This window comes from Eschrichtius robustus, chromosome 2 (assembly GCF_028021215.1).
Source record: "Eschrichtius robustus isolate mEscRob2 chromosome 2, mEscRob2.pri, whole genome shotgun sequence".
NCBI lineage: Eukaryota > Metazoa > Chordata > Mammalia > Artiodactyla > Eschrichtiidae > Eschrichtius > Eschrichtius robustus.
The window spans coordinates 59,013,759-59,033,609 of NC_090825.1; the positions used below are offsets into that span (position 1 = coordinate 59,013,759).

General features: G+C 37.0%; 1 protein-coding gene across 3 annotated transcripts in view; it reads right to left on the reverse strand.

The window, feature by feature from the left end:
• Positions 1-19,851, reverse strand: part of CERT1 (ceramide transporter 1) — a 127,820-nt gene that overhangs the window by 17,545 nt on the left and 90,424 nt on the right. For 2 of the 3 annotated variants that reach the window (XM_068535529.1, XM_068535528.1), the window contains 4 exons: positions 11,540-11,626; positions 9,356-9,448; positions 8,768-8,845; positions 2,819-2,914 (listed from right to left, as the gene is read on the reverse strand). In XM_068535529.1, the coding sequence (XP_068391630.1) occupies positions 2,819-2,914; positions 8,768-8,845; positions 9,356-9,448; positions 11,540-11,626 (354 nt within the window). The remainder of the gene's footprint in view (positions 1-2,818; positions 2,915-8,767; positions 8,846-9,355; positions 9,449-11,539; positions 11,627-19,851) is intronic. The other variant, XM_068535527.1, reaches the window with a different exon arrangement.

Sequence of the window (19,851 nt, forward strand, 5' to 3'; positions counted from 1 at the left end):
GGCATTATTTACTGAACATTCTCAAAGACCATTTAACTTGGCTAAGAAGGCCAAATAAAGCTAGTTGGAACATAATCTCCTTAGGGACAGTGACTTAAGGCAGCTCTGTTCAATGCTGTATCCCCACCATCTAGAACAGTATCTGAAACACAGTAGGCACTCAATTATTTGTTGAACCAATGATGGAAAGCTAAAATCGCTTAAAGATCAATGATATCTTGCTTTTAAATACTGAGGCTGCATACCTAAAGGTCTACCTTGCTTTAAATACTGAGACTGTATACATAAACTGCTGAACAAAATTAATTACTTCAAAATTATAGAGGGTTTGCTACTTTAGGCGGCTCTGTAATAAGTTCTTTTGAAAAATGAACAAACATGTTATCACAGGGAAAACCAGCTCTCAATTTATGGAGTGCCTATGGTGCCAAACACTGCTAGGCATTTCACATTATTTTTCTTTTACAATCTCTCTCTCCAAAGTACCTTCCCTTACATACTTATTCACGTTATTGGGACTGATATTTTCCCAGTCATGGAGACTGGGAACTCTAGACTTTTGATTCCTTCCCTCACATTTCACGTAGCTATTAAGCTTATTACTAATCTTCTATAAGACATCCAAAAGCTTGACTTTTCTACTATTGGATACCTTTTTTTTTTTTTAATTTTTATTTTATTTATTTTATTTTTGGCTGCGTTGGGTCTTTGTTGCTGTGTGCGGGCTTTCTCTAGCTGTGGCGAACGGGGGCTACTCTTTGTTGCAGTGCGTGGGCTTCTCATTGTCGTGGCTTCTCTTGTTGTGGAGCGTGGGCTCAGTAGTTGTGGCGCATGGGCTTAGTTGCTCCGGGGCATGTGGGATCTTCCTGGACCAGGGCTCGAACCCGTGTCCCCTGCATTGGCAGGCGGATTCTTAACCACTGTGACACCAGGGAAGCCCTGGATGCCTTTTTTACGTAAGCTTTCATGACCTCATACCTGACTCTCTGAAGTGGTTTTCTTGGTCTCTAGTTTCATCCCTATCAGCCTAGTCCACCAAAACTGTTACTTTGTGTACAATGGCTAGCCTACTGCTACAGACAACAGAAAATTCTGTTTAGTGGGCTATTTTATATTCCCCATAATCCAGCCCCAATTTTTCTCTCTCTAAAGTTGTAGGAGAACTTTTTCTCTACCACTCACTCCACGTGGAAGACCATCATCTAGACTATCATTCCTGGTTTCTCTTCACCCTTTCACTTCCTCCTCCTTGGGGGGAAATGGGGACATCTGAATGGTGAGCACAGAAGGAAGACTAGGCAGGCCTGGCTCAACCCCTTCTCCTGTGGACAGGATGTATGCTGGTCTGCTTTTGGGGCTTGCTCTTGTGGGGGAAGGCCTGGGACTATCCAGGTATGTCAGAAATATTATGTTTAGGGGACTTCCCTGGTGGTCCAGTGGTTAAGAATCCGCCTTCCAATGCAGGGGACATGGGTTCGATCCCTGGTGGGGAACTAAGATCCCACATGCCGTGCGCTGTAACTACTGAGCCCCCAAGCTTCAACTAGAGAGCCCATGTGCCGCAACTACAGAGCCCACGTGCTCTAGAGCCCGTATGCCACAACTAGAGAGAAGCCCGTGCACCGCAATGAAAGATCCCACGTGCTGCAACAAAGATCCCATGTGCCGCAACTAAGACCGGACACAGCCAAAAATAAATAAATAAAATATTAAAAAAAAATACTATGTTTAATTCTGGGGTAACATATTAGCAAGACCTCATGGCAGCTAGTCTTCATGTTCTCCAATCAGCTTATTAGAATTATAACTAACATTTTGGTATCTCATTTGCCTATCTCCTCTATCTTATTTCTTAATTTCTTCTGTATTCAGGAGGAGAGGAAATTCCAACATCTAATATTGTATCTCATCTGCTAGAATAATTCTGGTCAAAAGTCTATACAAAACTCCTGAATACAAAATTTGCTTTGAAGTTTTTGCTCATGTTATATTTCTTTTCTAAAATGCCCTCACCTCACCTTTGTCATAGCCTTGTTTCCATTTCTAGACATAGTTCAAATGCTCCTCAGTGTAATACAATCTGTCTCAAATCAGAGATCTCTTTCTTTTCCAATTTTTCTCCACTATTCACCTGTACTTTTCACTCACTGTTATCCAGTGGAGCTAAGTAATCTTTTAGATGTCAATATCCTCTTTCTCCAACCAAAGTTTCAGCTTGGAGGGAGTCTTATTAAACTTCTCTTTATTGTTAGTATAGCACCTTGGGCATGAAGTAATCCAAAGTTCAATGCTGCTGCTGCTGCTTTTCAACCCAGCTCTCAATCTCTTGTTCCTTGCTCTTAATGTCTTCTGTGTTTAGGGATGTGAGCAAGATTAGCTAACCAATGTCCAAATATCAAAAAAAGATGCAGTGAGAGAAAGACCAAGAAGTGAGGTACAGACCAAAGAGGGAAAAAAGTGACATCTGGGCACAACATTTGGTATATTAAAAAAGAGAGAGAAATATCCGAAGAGAGAGCCATCAGCTAATTATGACCTGTTCATATTGAAACCCCCAAACTATTTTCTCCATGGCCTAGGTAAAACAGAATCACCTGTGCACAGATTCATATTACGATCATAAAGAAATTATGTAAAAGCTAAACCAGGGAAGCAAAAGGACATTTTATTTCTCAATATTTAGTGCTTCTTTGATCACATGTAATAATTTATTTAAAAGAAATTTTTAAATGCTATCTTACTTATATCAGTAGTAATAATATAGTATGATTGCAACAGGGCTGCAATTAGCAACCTACAACAATACACTGGGAATTACCTTCATTTCTCCTTCTTCTACAACCAACTGCCAATTGGCATCTCCACCTACATCCTGTAATGAGTAAGTCATGTGGTTCTGCACCATCTCTTCAACCTTAAAAAGAAAAATAGAGCCATAAGAATCCTCCTCCAATTAATAGCTATGTCATAATCTCTAAAACAGAATGGTATTCAGTTTACTTCAGTTCAGAAATGATGTTCTTAGAAAGCTAAGTGACCAAATGCACAAAGGTTAGTAGGTTTTATATAGTGTTGAAGAGTTTTAGTCCACATTCCAGATATCATATCCAGGTTAATGACAGGAAGGAGAAATGCGGGGAAGGAAGGTGCTTCACTCTAATAACATATTGGCCTAACCTGCATCAAGTGACCAAAAAAATAATTATTCCTTCCTTTATCATAAAATGCATCCTTACGGAGATAATGTCTTAAAGCATAAAATCATGGAACATTAAGGGTAAGAGGGGCGCAAAGAGATGACCTAGTCCAGTGTTCCTATGTTTAAGACTATATAGAGATACTAGAAAGCTCGTTATTTGTCAAGATTTCTCTACAAAAAGGTAAGAAGATTTTCGTTATTTTGCTGATAAGCTCCTCTTTTATCATGAATATAAGCCAACTTAAAAAATAACCAATCCCTCTATATATTTGATTCCAATTTCATTGTTCTAAACTCTTTTAGGGACAATGCTAATAATCATACACGCAAAGATTTGCAAATTATCACCTTTTATTAATAGTTCATTCTTTCTAAATTTCTAACTAAATTTCTTACTAAATTTCTTTTACTAAATTTAAATTGCAACCTCTGCTTTTAACTATCAGATTACCCCTACCCATCTTTTATAAGCAAATAAGGTCAAACAGTTCACACTCCCAGAATCCTCAATCAGATTTATTGGTAAGATTTCATTTAAGTGTTCTTTGGTAACCTTCCTAGTATGAAACATATTTTTAAACAGAACTGAAGTGAAGTGACAGAAAGATCATCTCTGAAGGAACTGGCACCTTTACCATCTATGCATAGACACTTGGTTTCTGAGTTCTATTTTCTAAACTTTTACTCATAATTTTGTTTTACCTAGTAATATTATTAAGAGAAGGCAGAAAAGAGTTGAAAAATATGCATATTATATACTTCAATTTAAAGATTTATTCCTAAGTAACATAACTTCAGAGGCTGACTGGAAAAAACCTTTGTGCCTCTAAAATTTTGAAATCTGCTTTGAGAGGGTACAGATGACTAATGTAGGACTCCAAGTTACAAATGATACATACAAAACGTATTTTATTACCAAAAGAGGAAGAACAAAGGAAGTCCCAGTTAGTATGCATAAATAAAGCCTCAACAGTAGCGCTGGCTTGATTCATTTGTCTGTATCACATCATGATTGCGAAAAAATTCTTTTTTGATTTTTAGATCCCAAGATCTTAAAAAATCTTCAGATCTGAATACGTATGTACCTTTTAGGTACGACACTGGGAGTTAAGAACACCCATATTTATTATGAGATTAGAGGTAGAAAGAAATGTTTCCCCCAAATAGGCCCTACTTTAAATGGATTACTTGTGAAAAGAAGAATGTTAAGGATTTTATTCTGCTAAAAAACAAAGAGAGTTCTGTTTAAAAAAAACTTTAGTGCCATTAAGCTCTTTCGTTGAAAAATATTGCAGGTAATTGTGTTTCTGTTTAGGAGATTATTCCTAAATTAGTTATTTCAAATGTTTGAAAAATGAGAAGGTGTTTTTGATTTATGTTTCGGTGCAAAAGAAACCAGATTCCACAAATATAAATTGAGAGAAGGTAACTTAAGTTTGAAACAATGTACAGTAAATGCATTCAACATTGTCTTGCTAGATAGATGAAAGAATAGTTACCACTGCATCTATGGAAAAGTTTTCAGTCTTTTGTCCTCATTTACTTCCTTAAGAGGGCTTGAAAAAGTCCAACAGAGAAACAAACAAGATGTATTCAGTACTGTGCTCCTAGGAAATTAACGAAACTATCGAAGTACCCAATTACTGTACTAACCATGTCTGCAAAGCCTTCATCAAGGAATCTTTATCCATTATGGTATATTCCCCGAGGTAATAACATTAAGGTTAAAAAGAAAGATGATACTGGTAAAATTTCACTATTATGAATTTTATGTTAAAATATGCAGTAGCCAATGTTACTATAGGGGCAATGACCTGGGCACATGTGACCACACTCACATTTCAGATATAAACCTAAAGATGCTCCATTTACTGTTTTCAGTTACGACTCTGTATCAAAAATAAGTGGGAAACTAGGGACCATTAATTGGATGACAAGAATAAACGTATGCCAAATTTTCTACCTTATTAGGTTCAAAATTTGATATACTAGAAAATAATGTTACTAGAAACATCTATCACTTAAAAAAAAAAGGCTGAATTTTACACTAAGCATAATTTCAGGAATCATGCCCTTGATTTTTTTGCACCTTACATACAGTCTTCATAATAAATTAACTATGAAAAAACTGAAGACAAAACAGATTTGAAATAGAGGTGATGGCACTCCAATTCCTACTTTTTCTTTCACTTCACATTTGAATCACTCAGTATGCCATTTTAGGAGGCTAGATCTAATTGGACCTTTCTAACATTATTAATATAGAAACTTTAAAAGAAAATTGTCCTTTGATGGTACAACAAAATTGTATTGAACAGAAGTCTCAGAAGGGCTCAAACAGAGCTTGGATCTCTTTCTCTTACCCATGTGAAAGGAATACAACTATGCTTATTGTTACAGTCATAAAGGGATCTGTTGGATACAATAATTTATTAATAACAAATTAACAGTTTACTGTTAACCCAAAAGAAAAATGGTCAAGGACATGAATAGCCAATTCACTGAAAAATGCAAATAGCCAAGAAGAAAAATAACACTTTTATTCTATCAGATTGGCAAATATTTACTGAATAATAATATTCAGTGTCAGTATAGCAAAAGAACACTGATCTGGGGGTGTAGCTGGTTCAACTTTTCTAATGAACAGTTTGGCAATAAGAATAAAAAACTTGGGTGTGTGCATGGCCTTTGTCCTAAAAATTCTACTTCTAGAAATATATTCTAAGGAAATAATTGGATAAGTGTACAAAGATGTACATGCAAGGATGCTGTATATGCAAGGATGCCCATGTAGCACTATTTATTAAATAATAGAGACTAACTGAAAATAAACTAAATGTTCAATATTAGGTGAGTAGGTAAATCTAGTATGCATATCCATACAATAGACAAGGAGATCTAGACCTATATTTACTGATGGGAAGATGGGCCTAATTATATGTGTGCTTTAAAAAAACAAAACAGCTAGTTACAAAACAGTATATATAGAATTACCTACTTTGGTAGAAAAAAAACAATTACTAAGGTGTGTGTAATTATCAATATGTGACTGATTTTATTTAATTTACACATATGTGGAAAAAGGATATGCATAAGAATATTAATAGTTATCTAGTAATTTCATTTTATTTACTTTCTAGTTCTGCTAAATTAGCATTCTATTACTTATATTGATACAATAAAAAAAGGGAGGGGTAAAATAAATAGTTACCACAACAATGATGTTACTATGGACAAAAGTGGGGAAAAGCTTTACGCAGAACTGTTTTTGCAATGGTGATGCTCATCATATATTAACCCACAGATGTACTACCCACCCTTTGATTTTCTTTTTTTCTTTCCCCCAACTAAGGATGCTTTTTATTTCCCTTTGATTTCTGAGGTGACATCTTTAGGTGGTAACTGTTATAGAAATAAATGTGGCCAAGAAGATCCATTTATAAATCTAAGTCTTTCCTACTTTCTATACACTTTCATTGAGAGCTACTTCATTTCCAACATCTGTCCATCAGACAGATACAGATTCATGTGTTGCTACTAATTTCCTAGTAGAGTCACATATTTTATTTGAAGTTATTTTCAGGGCATCTCTCAGTTCTACATTTAAGTATCCTACTCAAGCAGGACTATGACCATTATTTCAACAAGAACAAAACAGTCATGAGCCAAGACTTATATGTAGATAGCAAAGCCAAATTAATCAATAGTTAATTGCCAGAGCCCAAGTCTGCTAATGACAACAAATACGTTAGCAAGGAAAATAAATACTTGAAGACCTCAATGTTGTCTTCCTTCATTTCCTCTTCTGGAATATAAAACAGTAGAATAATCAAAAGTTTAAAAACAGAGTCGGATCAATAACGAGCATCATACATTAGAAAAAAAAATACTAGAAAGATTATTCTCAACTTATACAAAAAAGTTACACAAAAAATTAGGTAAAGAAGCTACAATTTGACAGTCTTAGAAAAATCTGCACACCTGCTTCTCAGTGATATTTCACCTGTATTCGAAGGCTTTCAGCTGTTTTATATATCTCTATAGCTAAGGCCCAGGTCTGGGTTCTGAAGCCCTCATTCTTAGGCACCTATCAGCGGCTCAAATTCTTTTTTTGCTCCCATTACATTTTTTTAAATTTATAGCCTGTGTATTTCCATATTTTAAGGGAAAATGGTGACCAGTACTGATGTCTTTTAGTCTGTTAATTTATTATTTTAATTCAAGGTGGAGTTTAATTAAGAATAAACCGAAGTCTCCCAGTATAATCTAGTTTGGTCAATGATTTATTGTGAATATAAGTCACTATTTTAAAAGCATACATAAATGAATGAGCAATAGGTAAGAAATATTGTAATAAATCTGGCTAAGGGTAATTTCTGATGAGGAACTGATCCATCTCTTTCTCAAAAATGTTCAAGGAAAAAAAAAGCTACAAAAGTCAGAAAAAAATTTGAGTCTTAAACTTAATTTTCTTCTTTATTACATAGTTGAAAACTAATGTAAATTTTATTTGTATGCCTCTTTTAAACTGACTTAAAAATTTTTTTTATTGGAACACTCTGATAGAGAAAAAATAATGTAGATAATTTTGATTAGCTCAAAGAAATAATATTATAATGATAAAAGCTCACTTACTGAGCACTTACTACATGCTAGGTTCTAGCTCTATCACGTTCCTAGCTAGATGACAGAAGCAAAGCACAGAGGAGTTAGAAAAGCTGTCAAACATCATGCAGGAAACCGGATTTAAACTTGGTCATTTTGACTATAGAGCTCAGGTTCTTAACATACTATGACATATTGCAATCCAATAAAATGCAAACACCATAAAAATACAAAGTTGAATGGCAAATATGTGAAGATTAAAAAAAATTTTTTAACCTAATGCTGATGCTAAAAAAATATTCCTCCATTGATACTTTTGATTTTATTATGAGGGCAAGGATTGCAAGCATCCAGCTTCCTGTCCTAAATTCCTAACCCGTGCTGATACTAAATAATTTAAAATCAATTTCCACAGATTTATCATATGGACTGGAATACTCATTTCCAGGGGTAATTTGCCAAAGCAAAACGCAACCTGTTCAATGAAACTTAGTATAATGGTAATGAGACAAATTTTATTTAAAAAATTATTTCCCTGTTGAATACATTATGAGGTATTTTAAATTAGTTTAGAAGTAAGGCTTGAAACCTGCTTTAATGCTATAACATATCCTATAGACCATGTCCACAAAAGTTGCTGAATCCTGTCTGAAGAAACAGATATCACAGGATAGTTAAAAACCAGGTACCTTCTACTCGTTTCAATTCAATTTGAAATCTTTCAGGAGTATCTCCTATATGGCGAAATTCCAAGCTATTCACAATACAGGATACAAAGGGCACATGCAAGCCTGACAGAGAACTATTTAGCAGATAAGGAAGGCTTTTTTAAATGCTTGATGTTACTATTTAAAATTCAAAACCAAAACAAGTGGCCTAACCAAAAGATTTCTAGGAACTGGGAAAGCAGGCTGAAATATAGCACAGAAAGACTCAAGTCCACTCTATACATTCATACAGTACCTGGGAGCTGAATCTGTGAACATCGTCAGAGGCACTGACTAGATCAATGGAAGACATGGAGGAAGAGCGACTATAGGGCTACCAGAGACAGACAAAGAAAAAACCAAGTAATCAGAACAAAGGCACAACAGAGCATTCAGTACCAACTTCCAAACACAAGATAAAGAAAGAGAGAACAAAGCACTATATGAAACAAGCTCAGCAGCAAGTGCTGACTTCATGCACCTATTATGTGTTATGCTCCAAAATCGAATGCAGTGCTTCCAATAATACAAAATAATACCACTTAACCCCAAAGGAAAAAGAGATCTAATATCACTGGCTACGCTTCTGGTTAACTATTTTGGACAAGCCACTCCCTATTCCCCCACCCTTCTTTCCCCCTTAAATAAAAAAGAAAGAACATTATGTTCAGAAGTAAGATTTCTAACAGTTCTGGAGGATGTATATGGAAGAAAACATGTAATACCAAAAAATCTCATTACTTAAATTCAAGAAAAGGAAGAAGACTTTATATAACAGGATAGTTTCGTCAACAGTGAAGAAAAATATATCATATACTTTTAGTAAACTGTGACATTAGCTTACCTTTTGGACAAATCTATGAGTCCCCACAGAAGAAAAGGCATCTCCAGATGGCATTGATGTAGGCCAATGTAACCTGACCTTTTCACTCTGTGACTAAGAAAACATATAATGTTAAATGGGAAGGTTTTGAAGTGTATTTTGCAGCTTAAGAATGGATAATATAACATTTAATTACTGAACACTTTAGTACTTATAAATATTTGAATTATGAAGTTACTCTAAAGATACAAGCCTTGCCAAATCTTGACACTTCATGTATCCCAATTTTCTTCTTTTGGATTCCATAGATACTACCTTAGACCAAGGATTAGTTCTTTTATTTTTGCTCTCAGTCAGAATTTCCAATACCAGCATGGCACCATTTACCATGAATCAACCTTAACACTGTTACCAAAATAATTTTCTTATCCAAACTCTGGCCAAATTATTCCAATCATTCCACATCATCAGGGCCCTGCAGGCCTGTATCATTTGAACCAATAATCATTGTTTGCTTCAGTTATGTTCAAAAGAACATATCATGTATATCTTTGTCTCCTTTCCATGAAGGTATTCTGCCTTCATCCCATCACCTCACTCTTGTTAAGCTGCCACTTAACCTCTTTCCTCCTTCTCAGCTTGCTTAGTTTCTTCTCACTTATTCAATAAATATTTACTAAATATACTGTACCAGAAACTATGCTGTGTTGTGTGTGTGATTATCTTTGTCATATCAACGTGTGTGGCTCTCAGGCAAAGAAAATCATGGTCTGTTTAATGACTTGTTTTTATCTACTGGAGTGTCAGGAATAGACTGATATTAAATGAGTTGATCGTCCCGTGAATATTTCTTTTTTCTAAAGCATACAGAAGTTTTTATTGATTCTCTTCAACTCCAACTCAACCACCATATTGATACTCAGTGGAGGAGCATTTTAGAGGCAGAAGGGATGATCTGAATCATCTTGTCCAACTCCTTGTTTCACAGATTAGAAAACCAAGGCCCAGAGAATTTAAGTGATACGTTTAGAGCTACACAGTTAGTGGCAAAACTAAGACTAACTTGTCTTGACCTCACAGTTTGCTATTCTTCATGAAATAACACATCTTAGATTAGAACAAAAGCGAAAACACAGTGAAGGGAAAAAAAAAAAACACCCAAAACACCCTAAAAAACCAAATACAATGCTGCTATTTCAGATATTTTTGGCATCCAAAATTAGAACTTATTTAGGAACTGGAAGTTCTATTGAGTGCTGTGTAGCATCTTTTGGGTATTAAAAATGTGCAATAAGCTTTTATAAATTAATGTGACAAACTTATCATCACTGATAAAAAAACAGGGAAATATAAACAAGAAAAGCAAACAGCCACTATTGCAGATGACTTACCCTCGGATAGATAGATCAGTAAATGGGCATAACAGCCATGACTGTCTTAGCAATCAGAGGGAATAAACAAGCCAATTTTTCTATGCAAGTTAATTTGTAGTATAAAACTGATACACATATGATTTATTTGCAAGATGCTTAAAGTCTTGAGAAGAATAACTAAAATTCATCTTTAAGTACTGTCTAGTGGTAATATATGGTAACTGCATTGTTGCAGAATTAAAGGTAAAGGATCAAATTAATCTTGAAACTAGAGTTAAAGGATTTTAGAAATGCCTTCCTTCAATTTCCACAGAAGGAGCTGGGTATAACTGCTGTGAATTTAATGATGAAAAAACACTGAGCAAAGTTAAAAGTGAGGAAGTAATTAAGGTGAAGGTAGTGAAAGCAATAAATGAGTTAATAATAAAAACTGAATGGTACTAACATAGAAGAAAAATAAATTCTTGGTCATCTTCCTTTTGAATTCATATGGCACTTGCTGGTGAAGAGAAATTCAAAGAGACTGTTTTACTCAGAGCAAATAAATGCTTTGTACTAATAGAATGATAATAAGGTTGGACACTTCAAGGGGAACAGGCAGAATATTTCCATTTAATTTCATGTTAATTATGCATGCTTGCTTTAAACAATCATTAGTCTTCTTTCTATTGCTTGGAAATTGGTCAATAAAGTGACTTATAAAGATTCTTCTACATTTGTGTCTCACTGTAGACAAGAGTTCATTTTTAGGTTATTAGGATCATGATTTCAAATTCTATTTATATGAATAAATACATCAAGGATTTTTAATAATTTTTAATAATATACATACCTGTTCTTCTATTTTATCTTGTCTGTCAAGAGCAGCTTCAACAGCATCAAAGAACTCTTCCTCATTAATCAAACTGTTTGGGCCTTCCTATTCAGACATACAGGAAAAAAAAAAGCTGTTGATTCAAGAAAACAGAAAACACTGATAACCCTGGCATTAACTCTAGGAGAAAGTTGAAAAGTGAGCTGACAAACATTTCTGAACCAGTTAGTACACTAGGTAATATTATCACAAAGATGAACAACATATGCTCTGTGCAAATCAGTGCACAGAGTGTTACAATTAATTCACTCACTCGGTACTCAAATATTTACTGTATATTGACCGACACTGTGTTAGGGCAACAATCTAGAGCAGGGGGTTGGTGAACTATGGCCCGTGGGTCAATTCTAGTCTGCTGCCTACTTTCAGAATGGCCTTTAAGCTCAGAATTTCATTTTTAAATGGCTGGGAAACAATAACAACATTTTATGGGGAATTCCCTGGGGGTCCAGTGGTTAGGACTCTGTGCTTTCACTGCTGAGGGCCCAGGTTCAATACCTGGTCAGGGAACCAAGATCCCACAAGCTGAGTGGCATGGCCAAAAAAAAAAAAAAAAAAGGAAAAAGGAAAAAAAAAATTCATGACGTGGGAATTATATGAATTTAAAATAAAGCTTTACTGGAATATAATCATGTTCATTCATGTATTGTTTATACCTGCTTTCATGGTACAGTGGCAGAGTTGAATACCTGTGACTTGAGGACTTGTCCACAGAAACCATATAAAATTGCAGGAAGGTTTTAAGAACAAAGTTGCAGATCTATAGCCAATGAGAAGTACAGCTAGGGCTTCTGAGGGGAACCTTCCTAAGCAAAGACAATAACATCACAGAGAAGGAAAAGGTGAACCGATGCTTGAAAGCCTGCTTAGAATGGTAGAGCAGTGGTTCTCAATCACTTGGGGAACTGCCTGGGGAACCTGTTAAAATGAAAATTCCCAGGCCCGCATTCGCAGAAATTACTTTTCAGTAGGTCTTGGGTGGAGCCAGGAATATGCATGTTTAATAAGTCCTCCAAGTAGTTCTAATGCAAGTAGAACCTCAGCTGTATCAGAAGATAAAAATATAAAGAATAATAGCAAAATGGAAACAAGCAAGATATGTATCTTGCTGTGATAAAACAAATTTAAGTGGACTATAAGTGGAACAACAGCTTTGCTGGGGCCCAGAGTAGGCTCCCCCAAAATGTGCCTCAGTGGCATATTGATTATTTTGAATTAAAGTTACTTAAGAAATGGCCAGTGCAAGAGGGACACTGACACTCCCGTCTCCCTGAAAGCAGGAAACGAATCTCACGTGAAATGTGTATTCCCTGCACCTGGAGGTAGGACACCATTATTGCCAAAGATAGGGAATCTGGTCTGAGAAGCGGAAGCCTATATAAACAAATCTTGTTACATTTTAAATTTACTACTCCAAGTCCAAACTCTGTTTAGACTCTTCACTAATCGGGCACCCCAAACCTAAGCTTCTTTGCCCTCACAACTTTGTTGTTTCTTTGTTGAAAGAGTATAAAAGCTGCCTGCTTTGGCCACTGCTTTGGTCCCATTTCTGTGGGACCCACACACACATGACTTAAAATTTGTTTTTCTCCTGTTAATCTATCTTGTGTCAATTTTATTATTAGTCCAGCCACAAGAACTCAAGAGGGGCAGAGGGGGAAATATCCCTCTCTGCAACAGCTTCATATTACTATTAAACTTGAGGCAGGAGACAGATGGGCCCCTGGGGCAAACAGCTGGAGTTCGTTCTCTGTGGATACTCTATGATGAAAATAGGAGGAGGAGGCTGGGCCCTGCCCAGATAGAAGATAAGAGAACACATATTTCTCATTCTTGAAGTCAGGAGACCTTCCCGACTACACATGCACAGAAAGGCTCCTTGGAGGTCAAAAAGCGAGGGGGCGCCACCGCATAGTAAGTGATGCTAGCTACCCATAGGCCTCTTCAGTGGAATCCATCTTGGCTAGGAGGTGCGTGTGCACACGTGGGAGGATCCTGAGATATACCAAATACGGACTCCGAACCAGGCAAAGCAAGATGATTGGCCAAAGGAAACCAGGAAGAAACGCCCCATATAAGTGATTCAAACTACCACAAGGGCGTGACTCTCCGAGTCTGCCCGTGTGTCTATCCACACGTACTGTACTCTTTTCTTCCTCCTAATAAACACTTTGTTTCACTACTTTCCGTCTTTGTGGGAATTCTTTTCTGCAAAGCTGAAGAGCCAGGGCCTTGTCACTGACCACTGGTCTAGTGGCTAGGATTTGGTGCTCTCACCACCGTAACCCAACCTCAATCTCTGGCCAGGAACCGAAACCCTGCTTCAAGCCTCTGCAAGCCGAGGCCACCTGAGATCAAACTGAAGGCTGAAAAGGCAGGCTTGGGTTTAAGTTCCCCCAATTTTTAAATATACAAAATAAGACACGTGAACAATTGCGGGTCTGTCTGGAATAAATCCGAAGTTGTCACTACTCCATTAAAAAGTATGATGCAACATCATCCCTGCGCTGCCACAACCTGGGGCCACACAAGAAGAGAGGGACGAACTATGCTGTAATGCTCCTGTCAGTTCACACAGGCATATCAGAAATCTTGATTCAATGTAGTTGTTCTTGTAGAGTTATGGGGATCCTTCAAAAGTCACTTCAAACCACACCCCCCCCCACCAACTTTTAATTTAACTACAACACACATACAGAACAGTGCACATCTTGATGAATTACCATTAAGTGAATATAACTGCAGGGGAGCAAAACGTACCACCCAAAAATGTCTCCTTGTCATGTGGATTATTTTGAGCTAAAAACAATTAAGGCGCAAAAGACTCAGGAAGAAACTTTGACCTTCCCCTCTCACTGCCTAAAAAAATTTTAGATAGAGGGTCTGTTCCTGGAGTAGAGCTATCACTAGAGATATCTGCAAAGAATATTGGCTAGGTGTTATGGGGGAAACTCAGCAGGGTCTAGAGACCAGAGCCTACTCTGTGTCCCACTGTTTCCGCATGGCCCAGCAAACATTTGTTTACCAAACATTTGCATTCCCATCTTGATGTGAATTGTCTTACACCTCTTTTAAGTTCCAAACCACTACTCCCACATCTTCTTTTGTCTTTAGCTGAAGATGGTATTTAAGGTGAGGGTTTCAGTCATTTTGTTGAGTTACTACTCAGTTTTCCTGGATCTATCCCACATATACATATTACTAAACTTTGATTTTCTGTTAATCTGTCTCATGTCAATTTAATTCTTAGATGAGCCAGAAGAACATAGAAGGGTAGAGGAAAATTTATTCCTCCCTGACATAACCATCTAATGACCAGCTGGATCATGAAAAAGAGTCCTGCAGGACTCCCTTTATAAAGCCAAAGCATTTCAGACACTTAAATGATAGCAGTATCACTTTGGTCTCTTGATATGAGAAAAATATAAAATACCCCAAATTTATTCTGAACTCAAATATATTTTCTAATGATTTAAAAATTCTATTGATCATAACCACATCTACACTTTAAAAAATTGTAATACTCATTCAATCTATTCAATTACATCAGAGTCTCAGGAGTTTACCAATTGGGAACTACAGCGTTAAAAATCTGAGGGAGAACTAAAGTAATTGGAATAAATTTTCCTTTATTAAAAAACTTAAAGAAACACTTTTACCTCATCACGCTTACCAAAGAAAAGAGCTATTTATTGCTGAATCTATGGGACACTTCATAGTCTTTATCTACTGGCCCTATTAGCAGCATTTCTTATGTTAATGACTCTCTTTGGAGCCATCCTTCCCCTGGAGTCTTAATTTCCCAGTTCCTCTCTAAGTAAGCACTGTTCTTTGGGTTCCAGGGCAGGCTCCTCCTCTGTCTACCCCTTAAACGTGACTGCTCCTCAGGGTTCCACAGCATTCTTACTCATTTCTGTGACTTCAGTCATCGTCTGATGATTCCCAAATTCACAGCCTGTCCATCTCTCTCCTAAGTGTTAGATCTTTACATCTAATAATATATAAGATGGAGTGGTCAAGTGAATGTTTCAACTCAGATGCACCATGTCTAAAAGCTGTTTTTCCCTCATCTCCATACCAATCTATCTAAGGCAGAAACCTGGGCCTGTTCTTGAATCCCTCCTTTTTCCCTCATTCAGTCACCACACCCTTCAATTCTACCTTCCAAGTATCTGATTTGTCCATGTAGGCTATCTTCAATTCTCACCTGTAATACTGAAAAAGTCTCCAAGCCCTCAGTCACAACAGTCAACTTCAGTCCACTCTCCTCACTGCAGGAAGTAAGAATGACTTAAACCCACTGCCTGAGGATACTGGTTCTAGACAGTCTTGCCACTCCCCACTTTTGATTGGCTCTACCCTCCACAGATAAGTGCTTTGCGTTACCCTGCGGCTAACTGCTCTCTTTTTCTTCTGGTCTCCAAATGTCTTCTTTCTTCTCAGCCCCTATAAGCAAACACTTTATAGGCTATTCACCTGGTTAACAAATACTCAGCCACTCATTCTTAAGGTTTTAGCTCAGACATTGTTGCATCTGGAAGCCATCCCTGACTCAATATCTTCACAGTGTTCAAGTGTTCCATAACATACATTATTCTAATTGCCTGTTAACTACTCTGTGTTCCCATTCAATACGCAGCTAAGGCCCTCAGGCGGGACCCTTGTTTACCTTGTTCCTTGCAATATCACCCATGCCTAGCAGTGTCTCGCATTAGTAAAATCTTAAGGCACGGATTTAAGATTATAATTTCTGAGGCCACAGATGACAGAAACATTTAAACTTTATTCAATAACTAGAACATCATGAACGTTTGATAAGGACCAAAGTCATATTTTGAATTAGTGTCTAAAATCCATGCAAATGTAGTATGAACACAAGTAAATATAGATGGTTTAAAACTCCAAAAGGGGAAAAAAGTGTAAAAACAGGCCCTAGTTTATTTAAGAATTACATAACTTGATACTACAGGGATTTGAAATAAAATTCATACTTTATGGCAAGACAAGAAAAATTTAAACGTAAAAAAATTTTCTCTGCCCTTTGGCCTCCTCTTTCCCCTCTACCCTGTACTGTATACCTGCATTATGCATCCTGACCAAATCTTCCCCAAGAATACCAGCCCAATCCTAAGGTGCAACATTTTCCTAGCATCAACAGAACAACTCCTTAAAAGATAACCTTCTTTCTTCATCTTGTAAGGGGTCACATGACTTACCACCTTGTTCCTGTAAAACTGGATTGTGTAAACTGTCAATATTACGTCATTTGATGTACCGCCCTCTGTCTCAAAAAACTTATATTACTGTGCTTTGACTTCTAATGGGCAGAACAATTCTCCTCAATTTGGCTCAAATAAAATTTCCATTTCTTTCTCAGATTGACTGATTAATTTTTGTTGACATGCATGGTTTAGCTGGCAGGATATCAGAGATACCCACTAGAGGACACCTGGAGCCCACCCGGAACTGGTGCTCAGTACCAAGCATGGGTCCACTGAGCCCCACCAGCTTCTCAGCACTCCTCAGGTGTTCTGGTGAGCTCTCCTAATATCTGGATCTCATTGTTTGAGTAATGATCCTGAAATTTTATTCGAGCTGTTTCACTTAAGGCTTGGAGTCTTAAGGGGCACTGGTGCAGTTCTTGGGCAGGACTTCGGGGATCTGGACAAGGGGCCCAGGGAAACATAGGTGGCTGGGTTTTTGTTAAATTTGGCTTACACTGAAAAAAATGAGTTGATATATGTTCTGAACAAAGTTTTTGCTAGTGAAATGAGAGACTGAATTATTCAGCTCTGAAGAATAAGGGAGATCCACTACAACCATTAAGTAAATACTGCTCATCCAACGGGGCACAATAGAGGCTGATAACCTAGTGCTCTAAGCACCCATGGTGGTTTTAGACTGTCACAGGGAGAAACTGAGCCATGTACAAGAGTCAAACCAACCAAAGGTTAACTCCTTGGGGCTAGACTCAGAAGCAGCACATATTTGATCTACCACACTGTCCTCAGAAAGTTGTGCAGATCATATCTCATATCCCATCCGAATTAGGCTAGGAAATAATGGGAAATTGTGCCTCAAAGGCCAAACAGCTCCCAGATGGACAGTCACCTATGGGAATACCAGCTGGGTTTATGTATGCTTGCAAGTTCTTAATCGGAACTAAAGGATGTTGGGCCCTGAAATGGTGAGACAGGTTCTTCTGGCACTCCCAAACTGATTTTTTTCAACAGCAGTAAGAGTTTTTCTCTTTTCTAAAATTATATTAGCAGGGAAAAATATTTGTCGGGCTAGCTTCTTAGATCCTTTGAATGGGAAAGTCTACTAAATTGTTAAAATTTTAGAGAGCTCTCATCTTAAATATTGTACCTATTTTAATTGGTATACAGAAGCCCCAAAAGGCTTCAAAATTTCAAAATAGCCTCATTGAAAGATTTGTTGTAGAAAGTTAATAAAAGATTAATCATATAAAAGGTACTTAAAACTTTAACTACTGTTCCCATCTACTAATAATCTTCTGTCTGAATTGCCTTTCTACTCAGAAGACCCCATTAAATGGTTACCTTTAGGAATGGGACTACATGAGGCTTGTAGGCAAGCCTCTTCAGATCAAAGGCCAAACTGAGGGCCACAGGAATTATTTAAATAATTTCTTAAACCCAGGGAGTATCCTTAAAAGTGTTTATAAACAGATTACCAGGACTTTCCTGGTGGCGCAGTGGTTAAGACTCCGCGCTCCCAATGCAGGGGGCCCAGGTTCAATCCCCGGTCAGGGAACTAGATCCCACATGCATGCTGCAACTAAGGGTTTGCATGCCACAACTAAAGGAGCCAGTGAGCCGCAACTAAGGAGCCCTCAAGCTGCAACTAAGGAGCCCTCGAGCTGCAGCTAAGGAGCCCACCTGCCACAACTAAGGAGCCCACCTGCCGCAACTAAGACCCGGTGCAACTAACTAACTAAATAATTAAAACTAAAATAATAAATAAATTAAAAAAAAAAAAAAGGATTACCAAGTTGGGAGGTGGGAAGCCAGTGGTCTGACTAAACTGACCATAGCTGGTAATTGGAGCCTGATAGTAATTTTTTTTGGGGAGGGGGGTTGCTGCTTCTTCCCTAAGCTAAATGAAGGAAAGTAAGACATTCCAACATAGGGGAAGGGGTATGTCAATCCTTTGAAATCACTGAGGTGGCCACCCAATTCTTTGAGGAAAAAAAAACAAAAACAAACAAAAAAACTGTCCTTATTTTACAAATCTAGTCTTTATAGGACCAGAGGCATGGCTCCAGAAATAATCCAAAGCCCACCAATCTTTTTACCACTCCCAAAATGTCCCCTTATTTATCTTAAGAGGCTTGTAAACAGAGAAAAAAAATTTTTTTTCTGGCCTTGAGGGAGGGTAGATAACTTGGTACTTGACTTGTTAATGACAAATAGAAATCTTAAGTGTCTTCTCATAAATACTAGGAAAAAGGTTTTAGCAATCTAGATAGGTGATCTTGATTTGTTCCATCTGCCAGAAACCCAATTTGAATTCAACCTCTTTTATAACTGAGAGTTTTATACTGTTACACCTGATTCCTGGCTGAAATTTTGGAATGGGCACTATGAGGTCTCTGTGTCTGTTTGTGTGCTTCTTCGTGTCTACATAGGTGTGTTGTAGATGTGTGGTACTGCAAAAATTAATTTGTAAAAGAGCTCTGTTTAATTGGCTTAAAGGAAATTAAGCACGTATATAAATATTCAGAAATACAAAAGAACCTGGCCAGAATGAAATTCAGGTTTATGTGATCTAGGAAATACTCAGTACTGAATTAATATCTGGTATTAAAGTTAGCTTAAGCTTGTTGGTTTAATTAATACAAATATGTCTTTAGAGTCATCAACATTAAGTATAATACTTTTATTGTACCTAGGTATACTAGAAATCAAATAAAACTTTATTATTCTTGTTAGAAAGTTGTTCAGCAAGAAAAAATAACAATATGATGAAACTTTTAACTCTTTAGGAATAACTGTGTTTTGGGGATGTCTATCTAAAATACTCTTTCCAGATTTTGGTAACTTGAAACTTTAGAGTTGTGCTAAATTAACTTAAATAATGGGAATCCATCAAATACCCAGGTCATTTCCAGCTAAGATATTGGGACATTAATTACTGAGCACAGGTTTCCTTTTTCAAAGAAACTAAGGTTAGTTAGGACTATTAATATATTTGATGTCACATTAAGACATTTTCTGTAAGAAAGAGAATGTTTTCTAGAACCATAA